The sequence below is a fragment of the Centruroides sculpturatus genome, unplaced genomic scaffold (genome assembly GCF_000671375.1).
Source record: "Centruroides sculpturatus isolate CEXI.00-Female unplaced genomic scaffold, Cexi_2.0 scaffold405, whole genome shotgun sequence".
In the NCBI taxonomy this organism is placed as follows: Eukaryota; Metazoa; Arthropoda; class Arachnida; order Scorpiones; family Buthidae; genus Centruroides; species Centruroides sculpturatus.
In genome coordinates this window covers 312,635-338,442 of record NW_019384578.1, presented here as the reverse complement: position 1 = coordinate 338,442, position 25,808 = coordinate 312,635, and the positions used below count along the sequence as shown (strand labels likewise).

At 29.7% G+C, this 25,808-nt stretch overlaps 1 protein-coding gene across 1 annotated transcript in view; it reads left to right on the top strand.

Annotated features, from left to right (window-relative positions):
* The first annotated feature begins 8,384 nt into the window (after window positions 1-8,384).
* Window positions 8,385-25,808, top strand: part of LOC111624398 (synaptobrevin homolog YKT6-like) — a 28,499-nt gene continuing 11,075 nt past the window's right edge. The window contains exons 1-4 of the mRNA XM_023367228.1: window positions 8,385-8,522; window positions 16,444-16,606; window positions 19,680-19,762; window positions 23,785-23,885. Of these exons, the coding sequence (XP_023222996.1) occupies window positions 16,500-16,606; window positions 19,680-19,762; window positions 23,785-23,885 (291 nt within the window). The 5' untranslated portion in view covers window positions 8,385-8,522; window positions 16,444-16,499. The remainder of the gene's footprint in view (window positions 8,523-16,443; window positions 16,607-19,679; window positions 19,763-23,784; window positions 23,886-25,808) is intronic.

Here is a 25,808-nt window from a genome sequence, read left to right as displayed (position 1 = left end):
AAACTAAACTGTGCGTAAGTTATATTGGATAACAATGGCGGTTATAAAAATATACTGTTTTATTTGTGTTTATTACAGGGTGCCTACTATTAGAGGGCACTATTTATTAGAATAGATACGATATCTGTTTATATCTTCTCAAGATCCAAATCAATATACATTATTATTTCCATTCCTTATTTTGTTTATAATTCAGAAAATCCAAGTTGCTTTATTTCGAGTTCACTTTATTAAATTAAAATAAACTTAATTGAAAATATTTAAGTTCCTTTCATAATATTAAGAGGAATCATAGGCGTGGTAATTCACGAAAAAATTATTTCTCGCACGTCGACCATAACATTAATTAAGCGAAGAACACCCCGAGAGCGAAAAATTATCATTATAATTATCCGAAAATTATAAATCCTAATTGAAAAAGTTTTCAGTAATTAAAAATATCGAGAAAGAAAATATTTTGTGTTCTTATTCTGAAATTTTATTGGATTATTATTTTGCCAAAACGTATTTTGCCATCGTGAGTTCAGAATCCATAATAGAGATGAAGGAGGAGACTCATCATATTCGGGACCCTCCGAAAAATTTATTAAGTTAAACAAAACTTTAGCCCACAATGGCCGAATGGATAAAACCACTAAACGTTGGTAGTTATTCGTGGATTCACACCTGGACAACGGGTTGGCCATTCACGTTATTAGTTCTTCATAGAAAGTCTTTCGAAGAGGCATCCCCTTTAGCAAACCGTTGCCGTATAAAAACAAACAAACAAAACAAGCATTTATTAAAATTACAAAAATAATTTTCTTTAATTATTCTATTTGAAAAGTTTTATTAAGACAATTTTTATAAGTAAGTAAAACTGTCATTCGTTTTACTTAAAAAATTATAGAATAAAATTAAGTAAAGGATTTAGAAAAATAAAATAGAAACAAAGCAAATTCTCTCCAGGATAACTTTTGTTTTCATCCTGTTGAAAACATCTGCCAGTCTTTCAATACAGAAAATAGCCTTAAGGCTTACAATTTTTCTTTAAATTTACACTCCGGATTTTCTTTACTCATAACTTTCTGACGTTATTATTTCTTTATTTCAATTTTTCATTTACCAAAAAAAATGTCATTGCAGTTCTCGGGTATTACAAGTAGTATCGGAGTTATTGAGTTAGTTGTCTGATAAAGCGGAGTCAATAGTCAATACGGCTGGATAAGCAACCAGTGACATCCCGTTTCAAATGAAATGGGTCGTTGGCTTTGCTTTTTCAGCTATATTAATGGCGATGTTAACACCTAAATAGGAACCAGTTTCTCCATAGACAGTCCTCCCGGGAGGACTTTCTATGGGTAACTGGCAGAGCACTTGGCCGATCTGTCAAGGTATTCCCTCGGCAGATGGCCCAGGTGTTTCATTTCCTTATTTCGATCCAAAATCCTCCTTCTGAGAGAGAGACTTCCATCAGAAAATAGAGTAAAGTTCAGCCACACTCCCTCAGACAGTTGATTCGATTCGCACGACGTGGAAATAGGATGCGACTTCGTCGGAAGACACTGCCCTATCCGAAGTTTCCCACATCATTTGACTAACCCCGTATAAAAATATACTTTTTTTAAAAGCATTTCTCTTTATCAAATTTTAATCTCTTGAATGTCATGTTTATATTCTCATTCCTTCAAAATTCTATTAAAAAAAGTAATAAAACATAACGAGAAATAAACAATTTTAACGAACAGACAAACATACGTCCGTCTCGACTTTAATTTAAATACTTTTTAATTAAATATATTATCATTTTTATTATATTTAAATGATCATAAAAGGAATAAAATTAATAAAAACAATAATTTTAAAAATTTCGTTCCACAATAAAATTTTTAATAATTTAATTTTAATGCTAATGAAAAAAATAAATAAACACTTCTTTAAACATTTATTTATTTTTTTATTAATTTATTGTCTTAAATTATTAATTAATTAGATTATTTTACCGCAATATTTTACTTAAATGAGCGTGTTGAAGCTGAAGATACATTCGTTTCGTTAGAACAGTGTTCATAACTTTTTTGTAAAGCTGATGTAAGAATGCTCAATTCAGTAGAATACACCCTAAATTGGATTTACAGAAACAATGTTCTAAAGTGTAACAAGAATTTTCTTAGATTTACACAATTTTTGTTTCCATTTATGGCTTTTTTCGCTCTGTGTTAAGAGGGCCTTTTTTCCCATATTTATTGTGGATTCGTCCGTCCCACAACGGAGAAGGGGTTAGGGCATCCGGAACAGTTAGTTGATTTACGAGATGTAACAACACAACACATGGGTGATCTGCAAAGAGGGGGCTTCCCTGGAAAACTTTACAAGAAAACTGACCTCGGTTGAAGGGAGGAAAAACCTAGAAAATCAGACGTGATCAACTTATTGTTCGGGAGTAAACCCGGGACCACCAACTATCAGTGTTCAATAATTTTTATCCACTCGGCTACTGGTGGACCATATCCGAGATTTAAAAAAAAAATTCTTAGGGTTTTTGCTCATCCAGGTTAAATTCAAGAACCCACTAAATTGACGCCTTAATTGCCTCGTGACCCACCAGTAGCCGAGCTGTTTCGTTCCCTTAACAATAGAAGCTCGGTCGTGGGTTCGCGCCTTACCACGTGGAGTTTTCTGGGTTTTCTTCACGTCTGTAACGCCCGAATAGGGGCCAGTTACCCTTAAAAAGACCTCTCGGAAGGCATCCTCCTAGGCAGATCGCCCAAGTGTTGCGTTGCCTTAACAAATAAACAATAATTGCCTCGTCCAAATTTACAGGAAATTTTTGGATTTTAAAAAATTTTTTCTTCCAAAAAGTAGTTCGATTTTAATTGATTTATTAATATTTTAATAACTCGGATTACTTTTTATATTTTCTTAAAAAAACTATCAACCTTTCTAGAATCTAAGTATTAAAATAGATACGTTAGCGAAGGTTATTACCAACAAAAAAATATACAAACTAGTAAGCAAATTCATTAAAAATTCATAGATGGTAACTACAGATCGATAGATCTACATTTTGAATTTAAATTGGATACTTCTCCTCACGATAATTTTAATATCCATTAAGGAAATTAAAATATCTTCCTCAAAAAAACATCGTCAGTTCTTAAAAGTTATTAAATTATTTTTTAATAATCATTAAATGATAATTGAATATTTGGATATTGAATAATCTCTTTATTTTATTTTCTATTTTACTTTTTATGTAAATATTTCACAGAGAAGGAAGATAATTTTTAATTTATAAAATGATACATCATCTTAGATCATTGGATTTCTCAGCTTGTAGATGTCTTCGTCTTTAGTTTGAAAGTTTCGATTTCATTTAATAAATATTTCAACATCTCGTGGTAAATATATAATTCATCAATCAACTTCAAAACACAATTTAAAAAATAATATAAAAAGTTTACTATTTACTGGCGAAAAAAAAACTGATAAATGACGGTCACTACGTAAGTTTCGTGTTGCGTACATCTTACAGTTAAGTACAATACTTGGATGCCAATAACACAACTTTTATGAAACTATATGATATTTAATACTAGGGAGTCTAATATATAAAGTCAATACCTGTCTTGTTGATGAAGAAAGGAGAGATAAGAAAGGAAGATTATCGGCTAAGATGTTCGTAAAGATATCTGACTCCTTATATAGAGTTGCACCAGCAAAATTCGTCAAAGAAATCTTTCATATCGGAAAGACTCTTTTTTTTCTCTTTTTCCATTAGTGACAAGTTAATTTTTACCTCCCAAACTGGTTAAGAATCTTTTTTCACTGTCTACCGACAGATTTTGTAGAGAATTAAGAAGTAGAATATCGAAAGAAATTACTATGAAAATCGATACTTGTCGGGGGTTACGACGAAGTTCTTTGCCATACCCATTCCAGATTTGATTAAAAGTTAAGTAAATGGTCGAGAAGAAAAGAATTGTTTTATCATCTTCCTCTTCTTTCATTTAAAAATGATCATGATTTAGATTATAAACAATGACCGAGGTGGTAAGATGAGAACCTATCGCTCTGGGTGATCCGGGATTAAGTCCGGATGGGTCGAAAATCGCCAGAAATTTTCGGGAGTGATCCAATGATCCAACCTTAAATGTCGGGCCTTGTCCCCTCATTACACGATTGCCTCATTGTAGGCTTGGCCGAATCCATAATAATTTTGCTAAAAACTATAGTCTTAATGTTTACACGGCGAAAAAAGTTTTTAAAATGTAAAAAAAAAAAGTTATAACTTTTTATTTTTACAAGAAGCAAATTACAAAATTGTCCCAAATTTAAAATATTAATTTTTATTGTCTTAAATTTCTTGTGTTAAATTTTATACAGTAAGCCAACTCAGAATTATGTATTGATAATCAAATAACGTCGGCTCCATTGGGCGATATTCTGGCTAGTTAAATATCTAACTATTAAGTAATCTGGGCTACAGATGAGCGAGTAAGTCGCCATCTTGTATTAAATTTAATAATTAAAATTAAATTAATTAATTTTAGAACATTCTGTAAGTAAAGATCGAACCAAATCGAAATTTCTGCTTATGGGACATTTTATAGTGTCTAATTGTATAAGAGAAATATTGAAATTATGTGACCATCTCGCAATTTAAAACGAATCACTCTCAAGTAACTCGAATTTAAGATGGCGCCATCTGTTGTAGATACTAAATACTAAATCATTACAATTTAATGATATTTAAGTATAATAAATTAGCTTATAAACTTTTTATATTAAAGTTATTAATGGAAACCAAAATTTTAAATGTTGCCGGAAAAGTTGAGAAACTCGTTGCTGGTTTATTTAAAATTATTTTTATCTATCGAATAAAACAGTAGCATATTCGCGTGTTTTATTAATGGTATCACGTTTTATACTTTCCCAGAAGGATCTAATTAATAGTCACGCATCAGAAATATTCTCCGAATTTCTCAGCTCAATATGAAAAGTAATACGCTTCTAATTAACTTTAATAAATGATTATGTAACAATAAATGCTTACAGTTCAAAACTGGAAATGGGTCCATTTGTTATCGTCTTGGCAATTTAATAACTGCTTTAATGTAAACATCCATCAAGATCGATATCTGAACAGTGTCTGATTTAAAGTGTCTACTTTAACAATTTCTAAACTGACCAGCTTTAATTGTTTAATTATTTGATTTATTTACTTATTGAATATATCTCTGGTATTTGTCGTACTGAAGTCCCTATTCTGAAGCACCATCAAGGCGCTTCAATACAACAAATACCAGAGATGGGTTTATCTGTATTTAACTTTAATGTGGCAATTCACTCTGGGGATGGTCTGTCCCGATATGTCGAGGTCCGTCTCTCATCACCGGCAGCCCTATTATGAACCTGACCGAATCCACAGCCTAGATTATCCTAGAAGAAAGGCTCTCCTAGTACCCACTGGACGGAAAGAGTAAAAACGAGCAGTTAATATGGAAGATGATGTCTGGAAAAACTGGAAACAAATAAAAATTTGCGCGAAGAGTAAAGAGTATGCATACACATAATTTCTAGTTAATGTAGGGACCTTGTAGCTATTCTGCGGAGTTAAATATGATCTAAAATGATTCGTTTTGTCTTTAAAATATTTAAAAACATTACGGTACTTAATACAGATTTGACTAATCAAAGTGTTGCCGTATAAATATATCCCTGCCAAGTTTGCTCAAGTAATCTCGTAATAATTAGTCAATATAATTCTGAATTTTGTAAATTTATTATAACAATATAACAAGCAACGATCGTTAATTACGACAGAAGTACACATTTGGCTAATACTAGACTTTATGTATTGCATGAAGACGATCGCTATATGCAAATGATTTCGAATATTTCATAAATATGCTAAGTATCCTTGGATATCGCTATCGAATTAATATTTTCTCAGAGATATAACTTACTAATTCATATTTCATCTGAAATATCAAGTTTCCTGATTGATTTTATAATTTTTTTCTGTTTTAATTCCGTACGAACACAAATCGAATTCTCTATTTTGTGTGTCGATTCTAATCCCAGGGACTTAATGATCATTCTCTCGGATTAACTTAATTTATTCAAATTTATTATTATAAGATACCTAGGTATAACTGGATGGTTTGTAGCAGAGTTAGACTAATTGGTTCAACTAAAAATATCACAAAAGTTATATGATCTCCCGCATAAAAGAGAGTCGTAAAATATCGTAAATTTCTGGATATGAGAGTATTGTATTTAATTTCTATCCCGCAAACCCTTACGAAGTACAGTATTTGTATTGTTTGTTTGCTTAATATAAGGAGCTATAATGCTATTATTAATTTAAATAATAATAAGGAGCATTGATGCTATTAAATCAAATTAATAAGGAACATCAATGCTCCTTACACACAAGCTATCATGCCAAATTTCGTTTCTTATAGACGCCAACATACACATACACAGAATATTTTTTCCTTTTCTTTTTTGACTTTTTTTGGTTCGGGTCTCAAAACATGAAGATTTACAAAAAAAAAAAAAAAAAAAAAAAAAAAAAAAAAAAAAACTCCGAGGTTCAAATTTGACACGATCCATATATACATAACAGCCGGGAAAGTGAAATTAAGAATGTTTAAAAATGCATTTAACTTATTGCTACGGAATATTTTGTCTTGTTTAGAAACGTTTAAATAAAAGGTTAAAAAGGAAATATATCTTGTAATTTACTTTCAAAATTAAAAAAATAAAAATAAAATACCAGTAGGGTTATTTTGACTCTCACCATCTAAGTCAAGGGTTAAAACTCTTCCTTTCCTTCGCACACTTTTATACAACAGGTTAGAATATTCTAGCTCATTGTCTTTATATCAATACAAAACAAATGGCACGCTCGCTTAACTAAAAAAAAAATCACGGATGTGTATTCAATTTTCTTTAAACATGACGTCGCTACAGCCATTCTATATAGTCTATTTTAACTCGTTGACATATAGTCAGTTAGTGATTTTTTTTTACTTGGTGGGGGGTGACTGCTATGACTCTTGATATACCAGAAGACCATTCCGTAGTATAGCTGAGTATTCACATACTCATATAAGAAACAAACCATATGGTGTTCCATATGACTTATTCCTTATACTTCTGTTTTTAATATATTTAGGTATTGTATCTTGATGGGTATTTTTAGATATTCGATATTGATTTCTTTGTAGTCAATTAACTTTAAAAATTATCACTAATATAATTTTTTTATAATACATACATAGATATATATATATATATATTGACAATGCACGTTATTTTCTTCCCGCTCTTCCCAATGACAATAGCTAGTCGACTCGTAGTACATTTTGTTGTATGAACACTAAACTAATTTTCCTGGAAACACTTTCTATGGGAAACTGCCCGTTTAGATTACGTTTTTCTAGGTTTTCTTCCTGTGTCTGACATTGAAGAAAACTCGAGAAACTACACGTAGCGAGTTCATTGATCGGGCGCAACTCTCAACCAACTATGGTGATTGCGTGTCTATAATAAATGAGAAAGGAAACTGACTCCGTGTAATGTTGAATTTATTGCACAGCGTATATACATCGACTATCCTGATCGAAAACTCACACCAAAGTATTTTTCTTTTAGCATTTGTTGCCAGCTGAAATTACAAATAAATTTATTAAGTTGCCGCACAACCACCAGTATTCAGTGAATAAAACCTTTGACCAGATATCCACTAGGCCATTGGTAGGCCTTTCGCTCTGTGGACACTAAAAGAGCCTATTTTCTCCACATCCATCGTCGATCCAACTAAGCCCACAAAGGGAGCGGCCAGCGGGGTCCGACATATCCGGACAGACTGTCCACGAAAATTTTCTGGGATTGTGGATTTGATCCCGAGTTCTCAAGAGTGGATTGAAGCCTTATTTACACCTGGTGCAAATAAAAGCTTATTCTTTTGAACCAAGAGATTCGACCTTTCTTCCGCAAGTTAAATCAATATAATAAGTCCTATTAATAGATTGTAAACTGAATAGACTAATATTAATAAAATAATATTTAAAAGACTAGAAGCATTAATTAATGAAATTTATTTCATTTATTTATGCTTTATAACATAATATAAAGTAGATTATAGTAAACAAATCTCAAATACAGCATTACACCTCAGCTAAATAATTGATACTTCGGCAGGTATATCAAATATGAGAAAGTAAGAACAAAATATAAAATGTATTTCAAAAGCTTTAAATCAATAATTATGTATTGAGATAAATTAAACATTATCAATAAATATAATGCTATTTTTAGCAGTTATATACCGATGTTTACATCCGAACGAAGGCGAATTTTGGGCGATTTTTATTAATTCGTTTGTCGGCTAATTTATCGAACGATTTGGCAACACTGCTACCACGTTACCAAGTTTCTTATGGAAATATTGTTCCTTTAGTGTTGTGCATAATTTAGTTCAATTTATATTTGGTTTTAAGAATACAAATCGTTCTTATATTGAATTCGAGGTAAATATTAAACTAATTTTAAGATATGAGCGTTTAATTAACTAACGTATTAAGTAAAAATAAGTCATTATTTCAGCAAAATAACCTGTAGAATGAAATGTAATTGAAACATATTTTACAGTTTGGAAGAAGTTACTTTTAGGGGATTTGTTTACGTATTTTCATTCGTACAAATTACCTAACGGTAATTACTACCAAAAATTCTTATAATACATTCCTTTCAGACAGTTTCAATGAATTTATACTCATTGGGAAAGCTGTGAATTAAAACTGAAGCATTAATAGAAGAATTGAAAGCAAAAATTAAAAGGCATTACACTCAAACCATTGAAATTAAATATATAATGGGTATTATGCAGTATTAAACTCATTAGTAAATTGTATGCAAACTACTGCTGTGATTTAACAAAATAAACAAAAATAAACTACTGTTAAGCTATTTACTTATCATTAGTCACAACCTATAAACATTCCTGATAACATTTAATAAGCCATTTGTGATCGTAAAGCCGTGCAGACTTAAATTATTTATAGTTCGGTATGTTGTAAGCGCTCGTACCTTTAAATGTAGTTCGGGCGTTTTTGTCCCGAGGAAGGACGTTTAAAATGACCGAAAATGTTAGAAAAGTAAAATTTGCGCCACATTTAAAGGTATGAGTGGTTGTTTTTTTTACTTTTATGGCCAATGCAGTTTTACTGAATGGTGAAATCTTGGCTTATAAGTTGAAAATAGATACACATTTCATTATTTGAAAGAATATATTACTTTTTTTTTTATATTAATTTATTTATTTTGAAGAATTTATAAATATTGTTATGCCTACGTGAATTTTGAGTTTGTGAATTTATGCTTGAATGTTAAAATACTGTAGATTAAGAAATTATCAAACTTTTTAAATTTTGTAACATATCTTGGCCTTGGAAAGTAGTTATTTGTTTGAATTTAAAATGTTTTTTTCAGCATTAGGGACATTTATATATTCTAATGCTGAAATAATTTTAAAGTTTATTTCTTATTTTCCTAATAGAAATGCAAGCAAAAATCATTAAGATTATCTTTTGTATTATAATATTTTTGAATTTAATAAATTAAAATATTATAATACAAAAGATAACCTTAATGATTGGGTCTTCATTTGTATGTTTTTCTGTGAACTACACTTTTATTTTTAATCTGAACTACTTTTTGTTTAATTGTATAGTTGATATATTGCCAAGTAATGACAGTTGTGGTTGTGTTCAGAATGAAAGATTGCTTTTGAACTTCTTAGATTTACAGTAGAACTCTGGTTAACGAACGTCCTGGTAAACGACCAAATTGGTTAACGAACTTTTATTTTGCAAAAATTTTATCTTGGATAATGGACGGAATTCGGATAATGAATGTAACAGTTTTTTGTGTCAAATTTTTGTTTCTGTTAGGCATGCACGAGTTAAGTATTGCTTTTCCAAGTGTTTGTGCTAAACTTCTTTTTTCAGTTTCATGATTTATATATTTAATCAATATGGCATACAAGAAAGAGAAAAGTGATAGGGGCAATGTGCTATCACATTTGAGAAAAATTTTGATTAAAAGAGTAAGACAATCAACTTTAGATCAATTTCTTGTTCATTACCAAAAGAAACCTCGACTCAAAGAATTTCCCAATGAAGTGCTACCCATTATTTTTTTGGAGGGGATTTTCCTTCTAAGCATTGAGCTTCGTATATCTCCACCCCTCTGCCATCAGCTACAACAAATAAAGGTATGTACAGTACAGTGCTATTAAGTTTACATGTTTGTTGCTGTAATGATAGATACTATGTTTTCTTACGTTTTCATCAAAGTAAACCTACAGTATTTTACAAATAAAAATCAGAAAAATATTGGCAGCTAGAACAGATAAATTGCATTTGCATTAATTTCTATGGGAAAAATTGCTTCAGTTAACAAACGGAGTTGCGAAACAGATTAAGTTCGTTAACCGGGGTTCCACTGTATTTTGTAATGATATGATTTATTTTTCATATTTGAATTATTTTTCAAAATTTTATGTATCTATTTAATTCGGGAAAATATTTCTTTATATAATGAGAATGTTAGGTTCAAATCTTTTCATCACCAAGTAGAGCTGTATAAGTATAACCCTTTTTTCTGTTCTTGTAAATATAGTTCCTTTATCTTTCTTACATTACTTGTCTTCTTTTTGCTTCATGGTTTACATAGTACAAGTGACTATCAGGAGGAAAAGCTGTGAAGCTATGCATGTTTTCTGTCTTTGTGTATGTCTATCTTAGGCAATCTAGTTTGATTGCCCAAAAAAACTATGTATGTAGTACAAAGCCCATTTATTACTGTTATTAGAAACAGAATTTCCATACGTAAAATTTTAATTATAGAACATTAGTACAGAATTTGTGTAAGGTAATTAATTATTGATACTTTTTCTAGATGTTTTTTTTTACCAGTTTGTCATTTCTCTCAAAGAATTTCTAAACTGATATTAAACATGCAAATTAATAAACTGTATTTTTAATAAACTGTTATTCATTTGAACTTCTATCATGACTATTAGTTTTATGCACCTTATATTCTGACAATTACTAAAGGTAAGAACTGCAATTTTCCATTTTTAGACATACATATAGATCATTTCACTCTATTAAAGAAGTTTTATACCAGAGATGTTCTGAATACTCATTTGCTAATTGGCTCTTCCATCAATTGTCATGTGACAATTCTCAAATAATTAGAATAATCAGTGAATAATTATGCCATTGCAAACTTTATTACTTGTTAAATTAATAATAAATTTTGAATTAAAAATGATATTTAAAAACAGTAACAACTTTATTAATAACAATAATTCAAGTTAATCATGGTGCCAAACATTGGTTTTGTTAGCTTTTGGTGTCTGTGTTTTCAGTATGAAATGTTTTTTCAAACTGAAAGTGTCATGTTATAGTACACTTTCAGTTTGAAAAAATATATAACTCTAAAATTTAATAAAATTTTAGAGTTATATATTTTTATATTTATTAAGGAATAAGCTTCAGTCTTGTCCATAGTCAATTATTACATCTGATTATTTTTCAGCATTATCTACCTGTTTCTCAAAGAAATTTTTTCATTTTTAAACAACTAGATTGTTTTTATGTTGCCAATTACTTCATATTGTTTAGTTAACTACATTGTACTTGAAAGAATGTATGGACATCAGACATTCTTTCAAGTAATTGTGACATAAGTCAATTAATTTATTAATTAACAATGCAAAGTATGATTGCCAGAAGTATTAGTCATTGTGCCAGTTTGCTCAGAACATAACTTATATGGAACCATCAAGAATCCATGTTCTCCATTGAAAATAATAAAATGTTTTTTTGATCAAAGTCAAGAAACTTACAGAAATGGTTTACTGTGATAATTTTAATAAATGATTAATACATTTAATACAGTACGTTATTCAGATGACATTTCTGATACAGTGGTACCTCATGATACGAAATTAATCCGTTCCGAAACTGAGATCGTAAGATGAAAATGTTGAAATTATGTGACCATCTCGCAATTTAAAACGAATCACTCTCAAGTAACTCGAATTTAAGATGGCGCCATCTGTTGTAGATACTAAATACTAAATCATTACAATTTAATGATATTTAAGTATAATAAATTAGCTTATAAACTTTTTATATTAAAGTTATTAATGGAAACCAAAATTTTAAATGTTGCCGGGAAAGTTGAGAAACTCGTTGCTGGTTTATNAACTGTAGTAAGAAAAACAAATGAAAAATGCGAACTAATGTAACGTCGTATGGTGAGTTTTTGTTCGTATCGTGGAGCAAAAATATGTTCGAATTTCATGTCGTATCCTGAAAATTTCATATGCTGGGGCATTCGTATCCTGAGGTATCACTGTATTTGGTTTGACTTCTCAATTGAATTAACACTAAGCCTTTTAATCCCTTTTTTAAGATGATTAATATAAATATACTTTATTATTAAGGTTCGGATTTTTTGGGTGCATTTTTAGAATGGATTGTGTTCTTTTTTCTCCCATTTGGGTGCTTTTAAATGCTGTATTATTAAGACAAAAACCAACACAAAGTATTATATTTACAAACTACATAGTTATGTTTTGAAATTTATACATAAAGATGAGCATTGTAATTTATAACTGTAACCATTTCATTGTTCTTAAAAATGAAGTTTTTACGTTTGGAAGATAGGATGTCTTTATATAAGGAAAAGGATTTTCCTACATCGACCAAAACTAGGGGGGCATGTTTTTACCTGGAATTCTAGTTTGGTGCACATTTTTACCTGGACTTCTAGTTTGGTGCAATCAAAAATATTTTTCAAATCGGGATTTTTTGATACTCTTGATCTGAGTTTGTCCACGGCAAAACTGTCTAGTACATCAAGCATCTGACTTAAAACATTCCACTGATCCTGCATTTCAGTTTCACATCTTTCCAGCTCATCGATTTTATCCACCAATAACTTGTACGAATACTAGGATTAGAGCTCTGTGGTCTATACTGGATCAGCGACCAGTTTCTTGACATTGTCGACTGCCACAGAATTACCAGAAGGAAGTTTGTTGTTAAACGTATTAATTTTCTCAAAGTTCTCACAGTAGAATACCACAGTGTTAATCCAAGACCTTCCAACATGTGACCACTGGACTGAGTGGTAATGGCAGCGCAGTTATGTCTTGGTACAAGCACTTCTGACTACTGGCACTTGAGAAGAACCACTTTCATTTTCGAAATGAAGTTGTTGGCCTTGCTATATTATACACGAATACATTCACATATTCGGTGTAGGGCATGGGCAAGACAAGTCACATGCTTTAGGTTGTTGTAGATGCACTTCAAATTTGACAATGCTGACAACATGTAAGATGCTTGATCTGGCAAGCCAAACCTTTTTGTACTGGACACTGTTTGGCCACAACTTGATGCAAGCATATCATTGAAGCTTGGGACACTATAGTTGAGTTCCTATTTACAAGTTGTTACTGTACATTTTGAACGACATTGTTTGTACATAGTATCCAGTCAGTGGTGCAACAAGAACATTTAGCACGGTACTGTTTTCTAGAATCTGTTGTTTCATCCAGCATAAACACTACAGGTTTGTCTCCGACAACATTCAGGGTTTTAGGTATTGTTTGATCATAAACTGGTTTCACATAGTTTTTTCTAAGAGTGTACTCGTTGGGGACAAGCTTTCCCATATTTCTGGAGAAATTACTTGAATGCTGGATTTACCTTATATGAGGGTATATTTACCTGCAGAAGAGTGTTATGCTACATTCCTTTTAATATATTGGGGTTATGGCATTTTTTACAGATCAATGGTGGTAGAGAAAAGAATAACAAAACAATCACGCTTTTCTCTCCTTTGTTTACAAAAAAATCTCTGACTACTAAAGTTAATAATACATACGTAATAACTTGATCAAGGATGATTTATGTAATTTATTACTTTCCTGGCTCTGTTGTATATAACAGAGAGAAAGTATGGCAATTGGTCAAAAAATGACTGGGTATAGGCGTCGTTTGGCAATCCATTGCTATGATTAATCAAGTAAGTTATATCCAAATTTAAATTCCTCTGAAAGTGAAGATATGCTCGGGGTCCGGGTGGTGCAACTGGTAAGTGCACCAGGTGGCAAGCAGAGGTTGAGGGTTTAAGCCCTGTCACGGGTCAGTTCTTTTTATTCCAGAAAGTTCTAAATTATTTAATAAATTATTAAAAATTATAATTATTAATTTAGTTAAGAAATGGTGCCTAACACCTCCCTGTAGTGACAAATTACTTTGTATTAATCATTTAATTAGCCAAATTTTATCTTGATCATTCAGGTGATCATTGGTTGTTTCTATAAATGACTTTTCAGGATTTTTATATTTTTGGACTCAGGGCATTAAAATGTCAAGAAATGCAAAAAAAATTCAGGGTTTTTTTCCTGTATGTGGGGGGCATGGTTTTGTTCACTGTCTTTGAAGTTTAATAACTCCTGTGCTTTTTGTTGAAAATTTTGGAAATTTTCGGAGGGAGGCTTGTATTAGGGGTATTATGCCATTCAATTTCGGTGGTTAAAGATCAAGGGATAGGGAGAGAGGGGTCGTGTATTATATCTCTAGTGGGGTCAGACTTAATGGAGATTTTACTCATTATTAGCATTTACAATTTCCAACATATATTTTAAATTAAATAAATTAAGAATATGATTAAAAATTGCAACCTGGCATTGTGAAGATGTCACAATAAATAATTGCACATTTAGAGTTGCATTTGCCTTATTGATTGAAATGCTAAGCTATAGTATGTAATTTTTATTACTAAAAGAAATATATATCAATGAAAATATACAAAAGTTGCATTCCTTCAGGATTGCAGAAAAACATGTTGTGTCTATTTAAACCAGGATGGCAAATCTTTATTAATGTACACAAAAATAGGCATATTAATTAAGCTTATAAAAATGTTTGTGTATGTCGAAGCATTAGAGTTTGATCAAATTTAATAAATTTAATTTATTAGTTATATTCACTTGATTTTTAAAGACTTGTTCAAACTTTAATACTTTGACATATGTGAATGTTTTTATAGAAATTTGAATATTTTTTTTTTAATAAATTTAAGAAAAATTGAAAAAAAAGATTACTATAAACTGAACTACAGTAAATATAAAATCAGTGTAAGAAATTGAAATTAAGATAAACTGAAAATACATGGTAAACAAATAAACCAAATTCTTCTGGTATGCCATAGTTTGCCATCCTTGATTTAAAGTGTACAAGAAGAGTGTGTGAGTACAAATGCAGCAATGAATGAGATCATTAAAATATCTGTTGGTGCTGTAGGTCAGGCCTGTAAGAGTAAAGAAAAAGTAAGGAACTAATAATTTATATGTGGCCATTCACCAGATAGTCTTCTTAAACTTGCCTATCTGTCAATGTTGACAGATCTCAAAAATGGGAAAAATTTAAATATGAAAAACCAAAACTATTTGTTGTGACTATGTGCAACAACACAGAAAGGTTTGAGATTAAGAACAATACACTTTATTGTTCGTTCGGAATGGATACACAGTTTCAAAAATGGCGTGACAACAGTCCAACAACTCTCCAGTCGTGTGACTCCACTAATTCCTCTTTTCGCTGTTGAGGGGCGCCCTTGTCATCGGATCCCTCAGACTATTTCTCAAAATAATGAAGAAAGCAACTCTATTCCACTGTACAGTAAGAAGTGACTAAAAAAAAAAAAGATTGTGGCATGAGAAACATTATCAAGACATGTACTTCTTGGGTGTGGTCTGATCAATACATAAAGCTGGTTCTATGGATTTGGATTGACTGAATGCTGAATAATTGTCTGTCCCCATTGATTCAGCACACTATACCAACAAGGGGAAACAGCAAATACTGTATTTTAATTACAAGTAAATCAGCCACACTACTATGTATTTGGCAAATGTTTGCTTGCTCATAATTCTTCAAATTCTGCTTAATCAAAATAGTCAGTAATTCTAATTGTATCAATAAAAAAATAGGACACATTTATTATAGTAGTCAACTGTTCAAATCATGCTTTATTAATTTTGTCAATCTTAACATCAGATTTAAAGTAAGTATGCCAATGTTTTATGTAAATAAGAAATTTTCAAAAGCATCAATTTTTTTAATTTATATATTTTATTTAAAAATATTTTTTAATTGAAAAAAATTACATAGACTATTTTTTAAGTTGTCATTGAATTTTTACAGTATGTATTTTTGCAGATGTACTTTGATAAATTTAAAAATTTTGATAATTAATGTTATAATTGTAATAAATTTAATTTTATGAAGTATAATATTGTGAATTAATTTAGTTTAAATTTTACAACAAAATTAAATGGGTGTAATAACTGATTTCTTACAGATAAAATTGACTAAATTTACTTCATTCTCCTCTCGATAACCTCTGAATTTGAAATCATGGTGAAACTGTATTATTTAGCTGTTTTATATAAACATCCTACAAAAGCTATTACTTTAAAATCAGCAAATGATCTTTCTTCATTTGGATTTTTTCAAAGAAATAGGTAAGTTTTATTTTATTTTTTATTTGTATATAATTTTAAATTGTATAAAGTAAGACATTATGAATAGTTATTTTGCTTTATGAGATTGGAGAAAATGTTTTACAAAGTTAAGCTAAAACTGATGATAAACTTTTATGTATTCATTCTGAGATAAATATTTATAAGGTGTAGTTTTACCCTACTCTATTGGCATTAAAGTAGTCTTTTTCTATTCTCGTTTAAGTTTTGCCAGGCCTACAATGTGGAAATTGGGTAGTGTTAGGGTTTGGTAGAATAAAATACTTTTCATTTGAAAAAAAGAACAATTGTGTTTTTGCAACATACTACACAAAGCTTTACTAGAATTGAATTTAGAGGGTTCTCTTTTTGAATGATTGTAGTACATTGAGATTCCTGTACAACAGTGGTTCTCAAAGTGGATGCTACTGCTCCCTTGACTGGTAGAAGACTCAAGAGGACACTGGAAGGCAAGAGGTGATAGAGGTGTGGAAGACAAAGGGGACAAAATTTCATTTTGAAACAAACATAAAATATATACATATATGCACCAAAAGTTTGGGAAACAGTGCCTTTCAGGAATTACATTGATTATTTTATCATTGTAAAATGTCAATCTGCATACACATTAAGAATGGTACAGATTTTATAAAAGAAACAAACATATATTCTTGTGTGTACAAGTAATTTTTATAAATTGAAAAGGACTGTTTTAGTTTTCTTTTTGTGTCTGAATTTAACTGCTGATGATAGACAGACACATTTTAGTCATTCATGCAAATTCTGACCCTGTGACCAGCAAACAATTTCAAGGTACCCACATTGAATTGATTCTGATATGTTTTTATAAATTATTTGGTAGTTTCAAAATTTTGCATCTATAGTGTGAAAATGAGGTCATGAAAAGTTTTAAAAGACCACAAGTTATGAATCTCAGAAAAATTATCAAATAAATGAGAGATTTCTCATTAACTGGGATTTGTTTCCGCTATAGCCATAGTTTATATTTTCTGTTGTTTTTGTCACATAGATTAATAAGCTAAATAAAGTAAAACTTATAAGTTTTTTTAATTATTAAATATTTGACCACAATTTGGAGTTAATAAATTTCAAACTTACTTTATCCCATCTTTAGAAGATGGTTCACTATGACTGGACTAGTGTCTTTATCACCTCAGGTATTTTACCATTAATTCCCTAATTTTATAAATTTGTAATTGCATGTTACAATATCTAAGAAAAGGTTTTTGACATTAGAAAATTAAATACATATATGTAGAGTTGTTAAATGAACAGTATATATACAAAGATAAATTATAGCTTATAGGAATGGCAGCATTTACTTAATACACTTGTTTGACATTAAAACTGATGATTAATTTGTTGTGCTTTACTGAAATGATATTTGCCAAATGTTTTAAATTTATACTTACAATATAATCAAATATTTGATTTTATTGCCAAATTATAAAATGGGTTCACTTGATGTGAAAAACATGTACCCTTCAATCACTTACGATATGATAGCAAATATGTTAGCAATGTTAAATTGTAATCCTAATTTATTACAGTTAATAATGTTTGTTTTACATAATAATTATTTTGTACCAGTATATGATAATCATTATTATAGACATAAAGATGGTATAACCATGGCCAAACTTGTATAGCCCTAAATTGGCCAAATTGACAATGATAAAACATAGACCAAGTTATACTAATATACCAGGTAAATTTTCTTAAACTGTTATGTTGTTTGTTGTATACAATAATGTTAAAATTTAAGATACATTAGGTATTATTAAGTATGGCAATTGGTCAAATTTTGACTTTCCAGGTTTTTGTGGTTTTCAAAGTGTTTATGTGACATGAGCCCATGATTTAAAAAACATGTACAAAATTGTGTATGTTGTGGTGGCTTCTATTTTGCATCACATCTCAGAATGGGATGAGCCTAAAATTTTGAAATTTGGCAGACTTATTTCTCTATATGGGGCATTGATATTATTAAATTTTGACATTTAAAGGTTAAGGAGTGGGGAAATAAAGGAATGTTGTGCGTCCTATCTGCAGTAGAGATAGATTTAATGAAAACTTTACTGGTTATTGACATTTACAATTTTTTTAAAAACTCAATCATCTATCCTCAAAAATAAGTCCTTTTTGCATTTTTTATAACAATTAATAATATAAAAATTAATTTTTTAATAAAATCTCATAACAGATGGTACCACAGACAGTTTAACTTTGAGCTGATGTCTTAAAGTTTTTTAAACTTAAATTTTTTTTAAAAGAGAAATTTATTACAATTTAACAAAATTTCTTTTAATTCTAAAAATACTCCTTTCAAACTTTTATTATTTTAAATTTTCCTTTAACCTCCTGTTTGAGTGTTGAGAAAGTTAAACAAGAGTACTAGCCAGCTTTTATATATTCATTTATTTAATTTTTAACAAAGTTAAATTTTAATTTTTTTTAATATTTAATTTTAAAATAGCAGACTGCATATTTACAATATATATAAAATTCAGAAGATACAAAAACATCTTTACTTCTGCCCTTTCCAACACCAGGAACTAACAGTCTCTCTTTGCAGAGACAGCCTTTTATTGCACTGACTTATGACACTGCCATTTTTAAATTAAGTATACAGTTTTTACAAGATTTTATCACTTATTATCATTGAAAATTTTTGCATATTTTAGCAGTTGTAGCCTACAATAAAAGGTTGTTTGTTAGTTCCTGGTGTTGAAAAGAGCGGAAGTGAAGACATTTTTGTATCTTCTATATTTTATATATATTAAGTTAAATTCTGTTGTTGATAGCCTATGCTTCAAAATTATAGAATTTATAGTGACATCTGTGTATTCCCATCTATGTATTTTATTATTTTTAAAAAAAGGCAAAAACTGTTTTAAAAAATATTATAATTAGGTAAATTATAAATTTGGAATTGTTTTTGAATCAAAACTTTTTTTTTTTGTATGTGTTTTGATAATTTTGATTAAATTTGTTCACATATCTTTTTAATATTAGTGTATAAATGGAATTTAACTATTTATTTTTCATGTTTTAGTGTACAAGAATTTATGAAATTCACTAGTCAAATTCTTGTCGATAGAACTCCTGCACCTACAAGAACATCAGTAAGAGAGCAAGGTAATATTAATTATAAATAATAAATTTTAATATTAGTGAACTTGTGCAAAGTTACCTATATTATTAAGCATTTTACTTTTTATTTAAAATGAGAATATACAAATCTAGTTTCATGTAACACTGGTTATACTTGTACTGAAATAAAACTGTAAAAACAAGCAAACCCTGTTATATGCTACTTTAATAAATACAAAATCAGTTAGTACACTTTGAGAAACTGCAGCCATTTCCAATTTTGCATGTGTAATTATTTAGTTTTGAATTATTGCCTATTCAAATTTCTGAAAAACACAAGTTAAGTAATTGTTTGATGCACCAAAAAGTGCTTTCATAAATTGCTACACTAGAGCATTAGGATAAATATATTGTTTAATTTTGATAACTTTAATCATTATTTATTTATACAGTATTACATTTAATATTTTTAATGAACATATAAGTATAGTTATTCAAAATAATTGCAAGCAAATTTAAAAATATCTGATTTTTGTTATACATTTTTTGTAAAAATTTGAATTCACAGCTTTATTATTGAAGAATATGTGCCATAGATAGAAACATCTTGTTTGTTATATAAAATAAATCAGTGCAACCCATCCTCAATAGTTATATTAACATTAAACATATATTTTAATATGTTATATGTTAAAATTGTTTGCTGTTAAACTTTGTAGCATTATCTGTAAAGCCAGTATAATAAGTCCTGATAATAGAAGATACAAATTTATAGTAAAAAATTTACAATTTAGTAAAAAAAAAGGACATTGAGACATTTTAATTAAAATATAACTATTGAGTTTAAGATGTTTATATATCACTGGATTCTCTTTACTGTATACACTGATGTTCCTGTTAATCCAGCAGCTTTTTATCACTTGCTTAACTAGATACTTAAGTTTCAAGCAGCAGCTTCATCACAAAACAATATCACATTTTTAATAATAATTCTGCCCTTGCTATGAACAACTTTGAATTGCTTTGATGATGCCACCATACTACCTTTGCAAACACAGGACCACTCTAACTTACCTGTAATGCACAATGGTATAATGCATTCCTTCAGGAGCTCAAGTTATTGTGCATATACAATATATATGTAGATAATGTGATTATTGAAAAAAGAGCAAAATATACATCTTTATAAATCAATTTTTCTTTTATGAAATTTATCATTTTATATTTTATCAAGCCTAAACAGAAGCCATAATATTTTAAAAATCTCAGGTGTCTTATATCCATTCCATCATCACCACGGTCACATTTTATTTAATACATAGATGCAATTATAAAGATGTACAGTAGAACCTCGAAAACGCGACCTAATGTGGACCGAAGGGTGGCCGAGTTTGTGAAAATGCCGAGTTATCGGGAATGGGGTTAAAAAAAATAAGTACGAGTATTTCCTCAGAAAATACTGTACTGTACTTGTACAGTATTTACTTGTACAGAATATAACAGAGAATAAACTGCCCAAATACCCTTAAACAAAGGAAAAGTACGTCCNGAAATAGGATGATTTACTTTACAGATATTCTTTACCTAATTTAGTAATCTAAATATTTATTTTAAGGAAGAAAATTTGTTTAAATGTTGAAATTTTTAAATTAAAATTATTACTTAATGTTCTTTACATAATTCATGTTAATTCATCTTTACAGCATAACACCATAGAAGCAGTTTTAGAAAGAGGAGAAAAATTGGATGATCTTGTTGCAAAATCTGAAGATTTAAGTTCTCAATCAAAAGCATTTTATAAAACGGTAAAAAGTCTTTACAAAATAATTATAATAAAGTTATTGATAAATTTTTAATTTTAGTGATAATCAATTACTCAAATATTTAGACAGTTTATTTACTTTAAAATTTACATGAACTTTTTTTTATCTTACATAAATAGTGCTTTATTTCATATGGCTCCATATTTTATCAAGATGCAAAAACACTAAAGAAGTCACTAATTAGCTTGGATTAAACATTTTTAAGACCCAAATGTTTCCTCATCAAACTGAACATTTATTTTTAAAATAGATCTTTGATTTTACAATGTATAATTGGGTTTGGAAAAACATGTATTTCTAACTAATCAATAACTTGTATAATTCATTTAATATTGTTTTTAATTCATCTTTTTACCATGTTTGTGGTTTTATTCCTATAAAATTTTCCTTTTTGGAAGAAAAATTAAAATATTTATGATTGATTAAATTTCTGAACAATTTTATAATAATTGTGTAATTTTACCTTTAAAATTTATTGCTAATACCATATATACTAGTAGCTAAAAGTCAAGAAACTTTTTGGGAAAATATTTTGTTTTAAAAACAGAAAAAATATAAATAATTCATGCTGGTTTTACTATTTCCCTACTATGTCTATTTAATTTATCTTATAGTGGGTCTGTACTGGGTGTAGACAAAAACACAAGAGACTATATCTTCTTTCTGTTATATATTAGCTATATATGAATGCACAAAAATATAGGTAATTTGTAGTGGGTTATTCTATACTGTAATTTACTATACATATAAAGTAGAGGATACATACTTGTAATCCTCTACTTTATATCCTGTCTCACTCACCTACAGAAGATAGTGGCACAGTTTAAATTACAAAGTCATAGAGCATAAAAAAACATTTCTTGTCTGATTAAAATACTCAAAAGATAATCGTATGGACACCATAAAAAAATGGATGGAAACTGTTTCTCTACATGGCCTCTTGCACTTAAGACAGGTAGCTAGCTGTAAGTACAATTTTTTACTCTGAAAGATTATGTTTTGAAAACTAATGTTTCCCATTTAAAAACCTTTGTTGTTTTTGTTTTTTTGAGTTGATGTCTAAAAAATTCCAGAAAGTTTTACCTCTCTAGAATATTCAAAATTGTTCTGACAGACAGCATCTATAAGTTTATTGTGGGGCATATAAATGAAGAGTATTGAAGTGCTTAATCAAAAGTGAAAAGATATTCTGTATGGTGAATACTTTTTGAATATTTCAAGTTTGCCAATGCTTTCTCATGACAAATTTGGTATAAGACAGATCTAGACAGTTCTAGACAGATGCATCTAGATTACACATTGTCCTCCTAGTATCAGGAACACGCTAATTCAACAGCATTATGTTAGTATGGGCAACAATAGCTGTAGACAACTACATCCCTCTCACACACTGCTACAAATGCTGTGGTTATGGTCATCTAGCTAATAAATGTACAGAAAAACAACACTACAGTCATTGATTGCGTAGGCAACCACAAGGTTTGCCGTGTCCACAGTCAGGAACTGTGGTGTGTAAATTGTGCAAAGGCCAATAACCAGAAGGGAGTAAACACAAGACAGCACATAACACATTCTCTCAACAGTGCCCCATAACCAAATGCATGAAAATACAAGCTGTCAGTAGGGTCAGCTATGAATAATACACCCCTTCACAATAAGAACATAGGCAGCTATAAACTTATACAGATTAATCAAATTAATGCCCAGAAATGCAAAGCTGCCTGCTCCCTCCTCATTCACACTTTCAATGTACACAATACAGACATCATGATGATCCAAGAGCCCTACACTATTAACAACATGAAAGACAGGTTCAATAACTGGAAAGTCTATCCAGCTCAGGACCCTGGATATTGCATCAAGGCTGGTATTATCATCAAGAACAAAAACATTACTGTCTGCCTTGTCTCCCAACACCCACAGAATACATTGTTACAGACAATAACACTCACCTTTACGTATGTTCTGTCTACATTCCAGAAACCACTAACATTGAGACATTCACCATAGAAGACATTCATCACCTCCTGAACTCATACAAAGCTATCCTATCCTAATAGGAGGTGATTTCTACCCGATGGAGAGAGATCGGGACTGTATAGAGCAGTGTTATCGTCCACATGGTATAAGGCAATATTGCCCCCATGTGGACATTTTTCCATGTTGAGGGCTATTAGTAACAATTTATATTTTGGTTATATTTTAAAATATGTAGAACTATTACTTAGAAAAATATCTTTGCAGAATATATGTGTCATGTTTATGTAAGAAGTGATAAATTAGCAGCTACATTGATATCGGATCATGAATATCCACATCGAGTAGCTCATACATTACTTAATAAAGTAAGTACTATTTTTTTTTTAACTCATACAAATTCTGTTATTTCCTTATGAATGTCTCTTTAAGATACTGTTTTTATTTTTTTGAAATCTCAAAAATATATAATGCAGTAAAATTCTGTTATCAAACATCAGACATTTGAACATTTTAAGGTGGTTTTTAAAAAGTTAAAAATGACTTAATGCATGCTGTATAAGATGACAAGTTTTGCAAGAATTTACAATGTTTTATGAATTGCAGGCTTCTCAATGATATGTATTGTACAATATTATTTTATTTATTTGTTAAAGGTTACATTTGAACTTTTGTAAGATTATTATTATTATCATTATTTTTTTTGTATTACATTGCCATAACTTTAGAAAGTAAATTATTTGATAGGTTACTTGATTGATATAATTTCAGATTCATTAAATCCATTTTTCAAACAGAAAAAAGAAAAAAAAAACATTCAATTATCACTTTAGATTGACTTTATATCAGTCTTTAAAGTTAGTTAATTCATGTTTTTAGTTTAAATCAATAAATACTTCCTTACAGTTTCAAGTTATTCTATGAACCCATTCATCTCTTCCGATCACTAAATCACAATTTTTATTTTCTTAACATCTGGTTTTATTTATGAAAGTTCATCTAAGTATTTTGTTTGTAGTTTAAACTTTTAATTGTTAAGGATAGTAAGGTAAGATTGCTAAGAGCTAATAAGGTATTTCCCATTTTGATAATCATAGGATTTTTAAACTTAATACCTTTATATTTGACCATCTGATTTATTTAACTATTTAACTTGATTAGATATTCTTATATAGAAGAGAATAATGTTGACGGAACCAAATTCTTTTTCAACAGTAAATGCTGCAGTAAATTCAACAGAAAAAGCTGGCTTTAGGTTAATACAGAAATTATTTCAGAAAAATTTGGTGAATACATTGAGTTACAATCAGAAATTTTGTAACCCATCTCTTCATCCAGATAACCCCATTTTCAGGTTAATCGGACTATGTAAATTAGAATCACACACACTTGCATTTAAACAAAGACATTTTAATTTCAGTAAAAGTGTATGTAGAGATGTAAGTTTCAAATGTAACACAAAGTACTAAGACTGTTTATACTACAAAATAAAATTTGCAATTCAACTTACCTTGAACCTTTGTTGGGTAGTCAAAGCACAATGTGCTCCTCCAGCATGTAACCTGTCTGTCATGGATATCTAAAGTAAAACTGAAGGACTAAGGCTCTCATTTCAGCAATGCATCATACTCATTGTTGCACACAATATTAAAACTCTGATGAGGTAGATCCATTCTTTCCAAAAATTTTAACAACTAGGTAGGATGTGATGTTTATGCGAAGTTCTTTCTTGTCATCAGTTTCTGATCCTGAGTCACTAGAATCAGTTTCATCATTATAATTAGGCTCCTTTAAAGCATCACTATCAGATCTTCAAATGAAAGTGTTTTTCTTAGTCTTACAAGGAGAGCCTACGGCTTTGGGGTAACGGATTTTGATGATCTTTGGTGTAGAGGTAGTACACGATGTGAGTGTACTGTGAGTGTACCTGTAAAATACTAAAGTGCAATACTCAAATATAATCGAGAAAATCGAACTTAAAGTTTTGTTAGCACTTTATATATAAATTATACGTATTTCTATTCGAGCGTCCTGTGGCAGAGTGGTAACGAGTCTGATTCATAAGCTTGAGTTCTCGGGTTCGATTCTCGCGTATAATTTTTTTTTTAATTCATAAATACTTATAATGTATTTATTTATTTACTCATTCATTTATTTCTTATTATTTATTTATTTTAATTTAATTTCTACTATTCCAAGTCTAATATTTTTATACTTTTGTTGACAATAACGGCGCATTCTTGACACCTATGTGTCAACTTTCCCATCTAATTGTTATCACTAACGGTGAC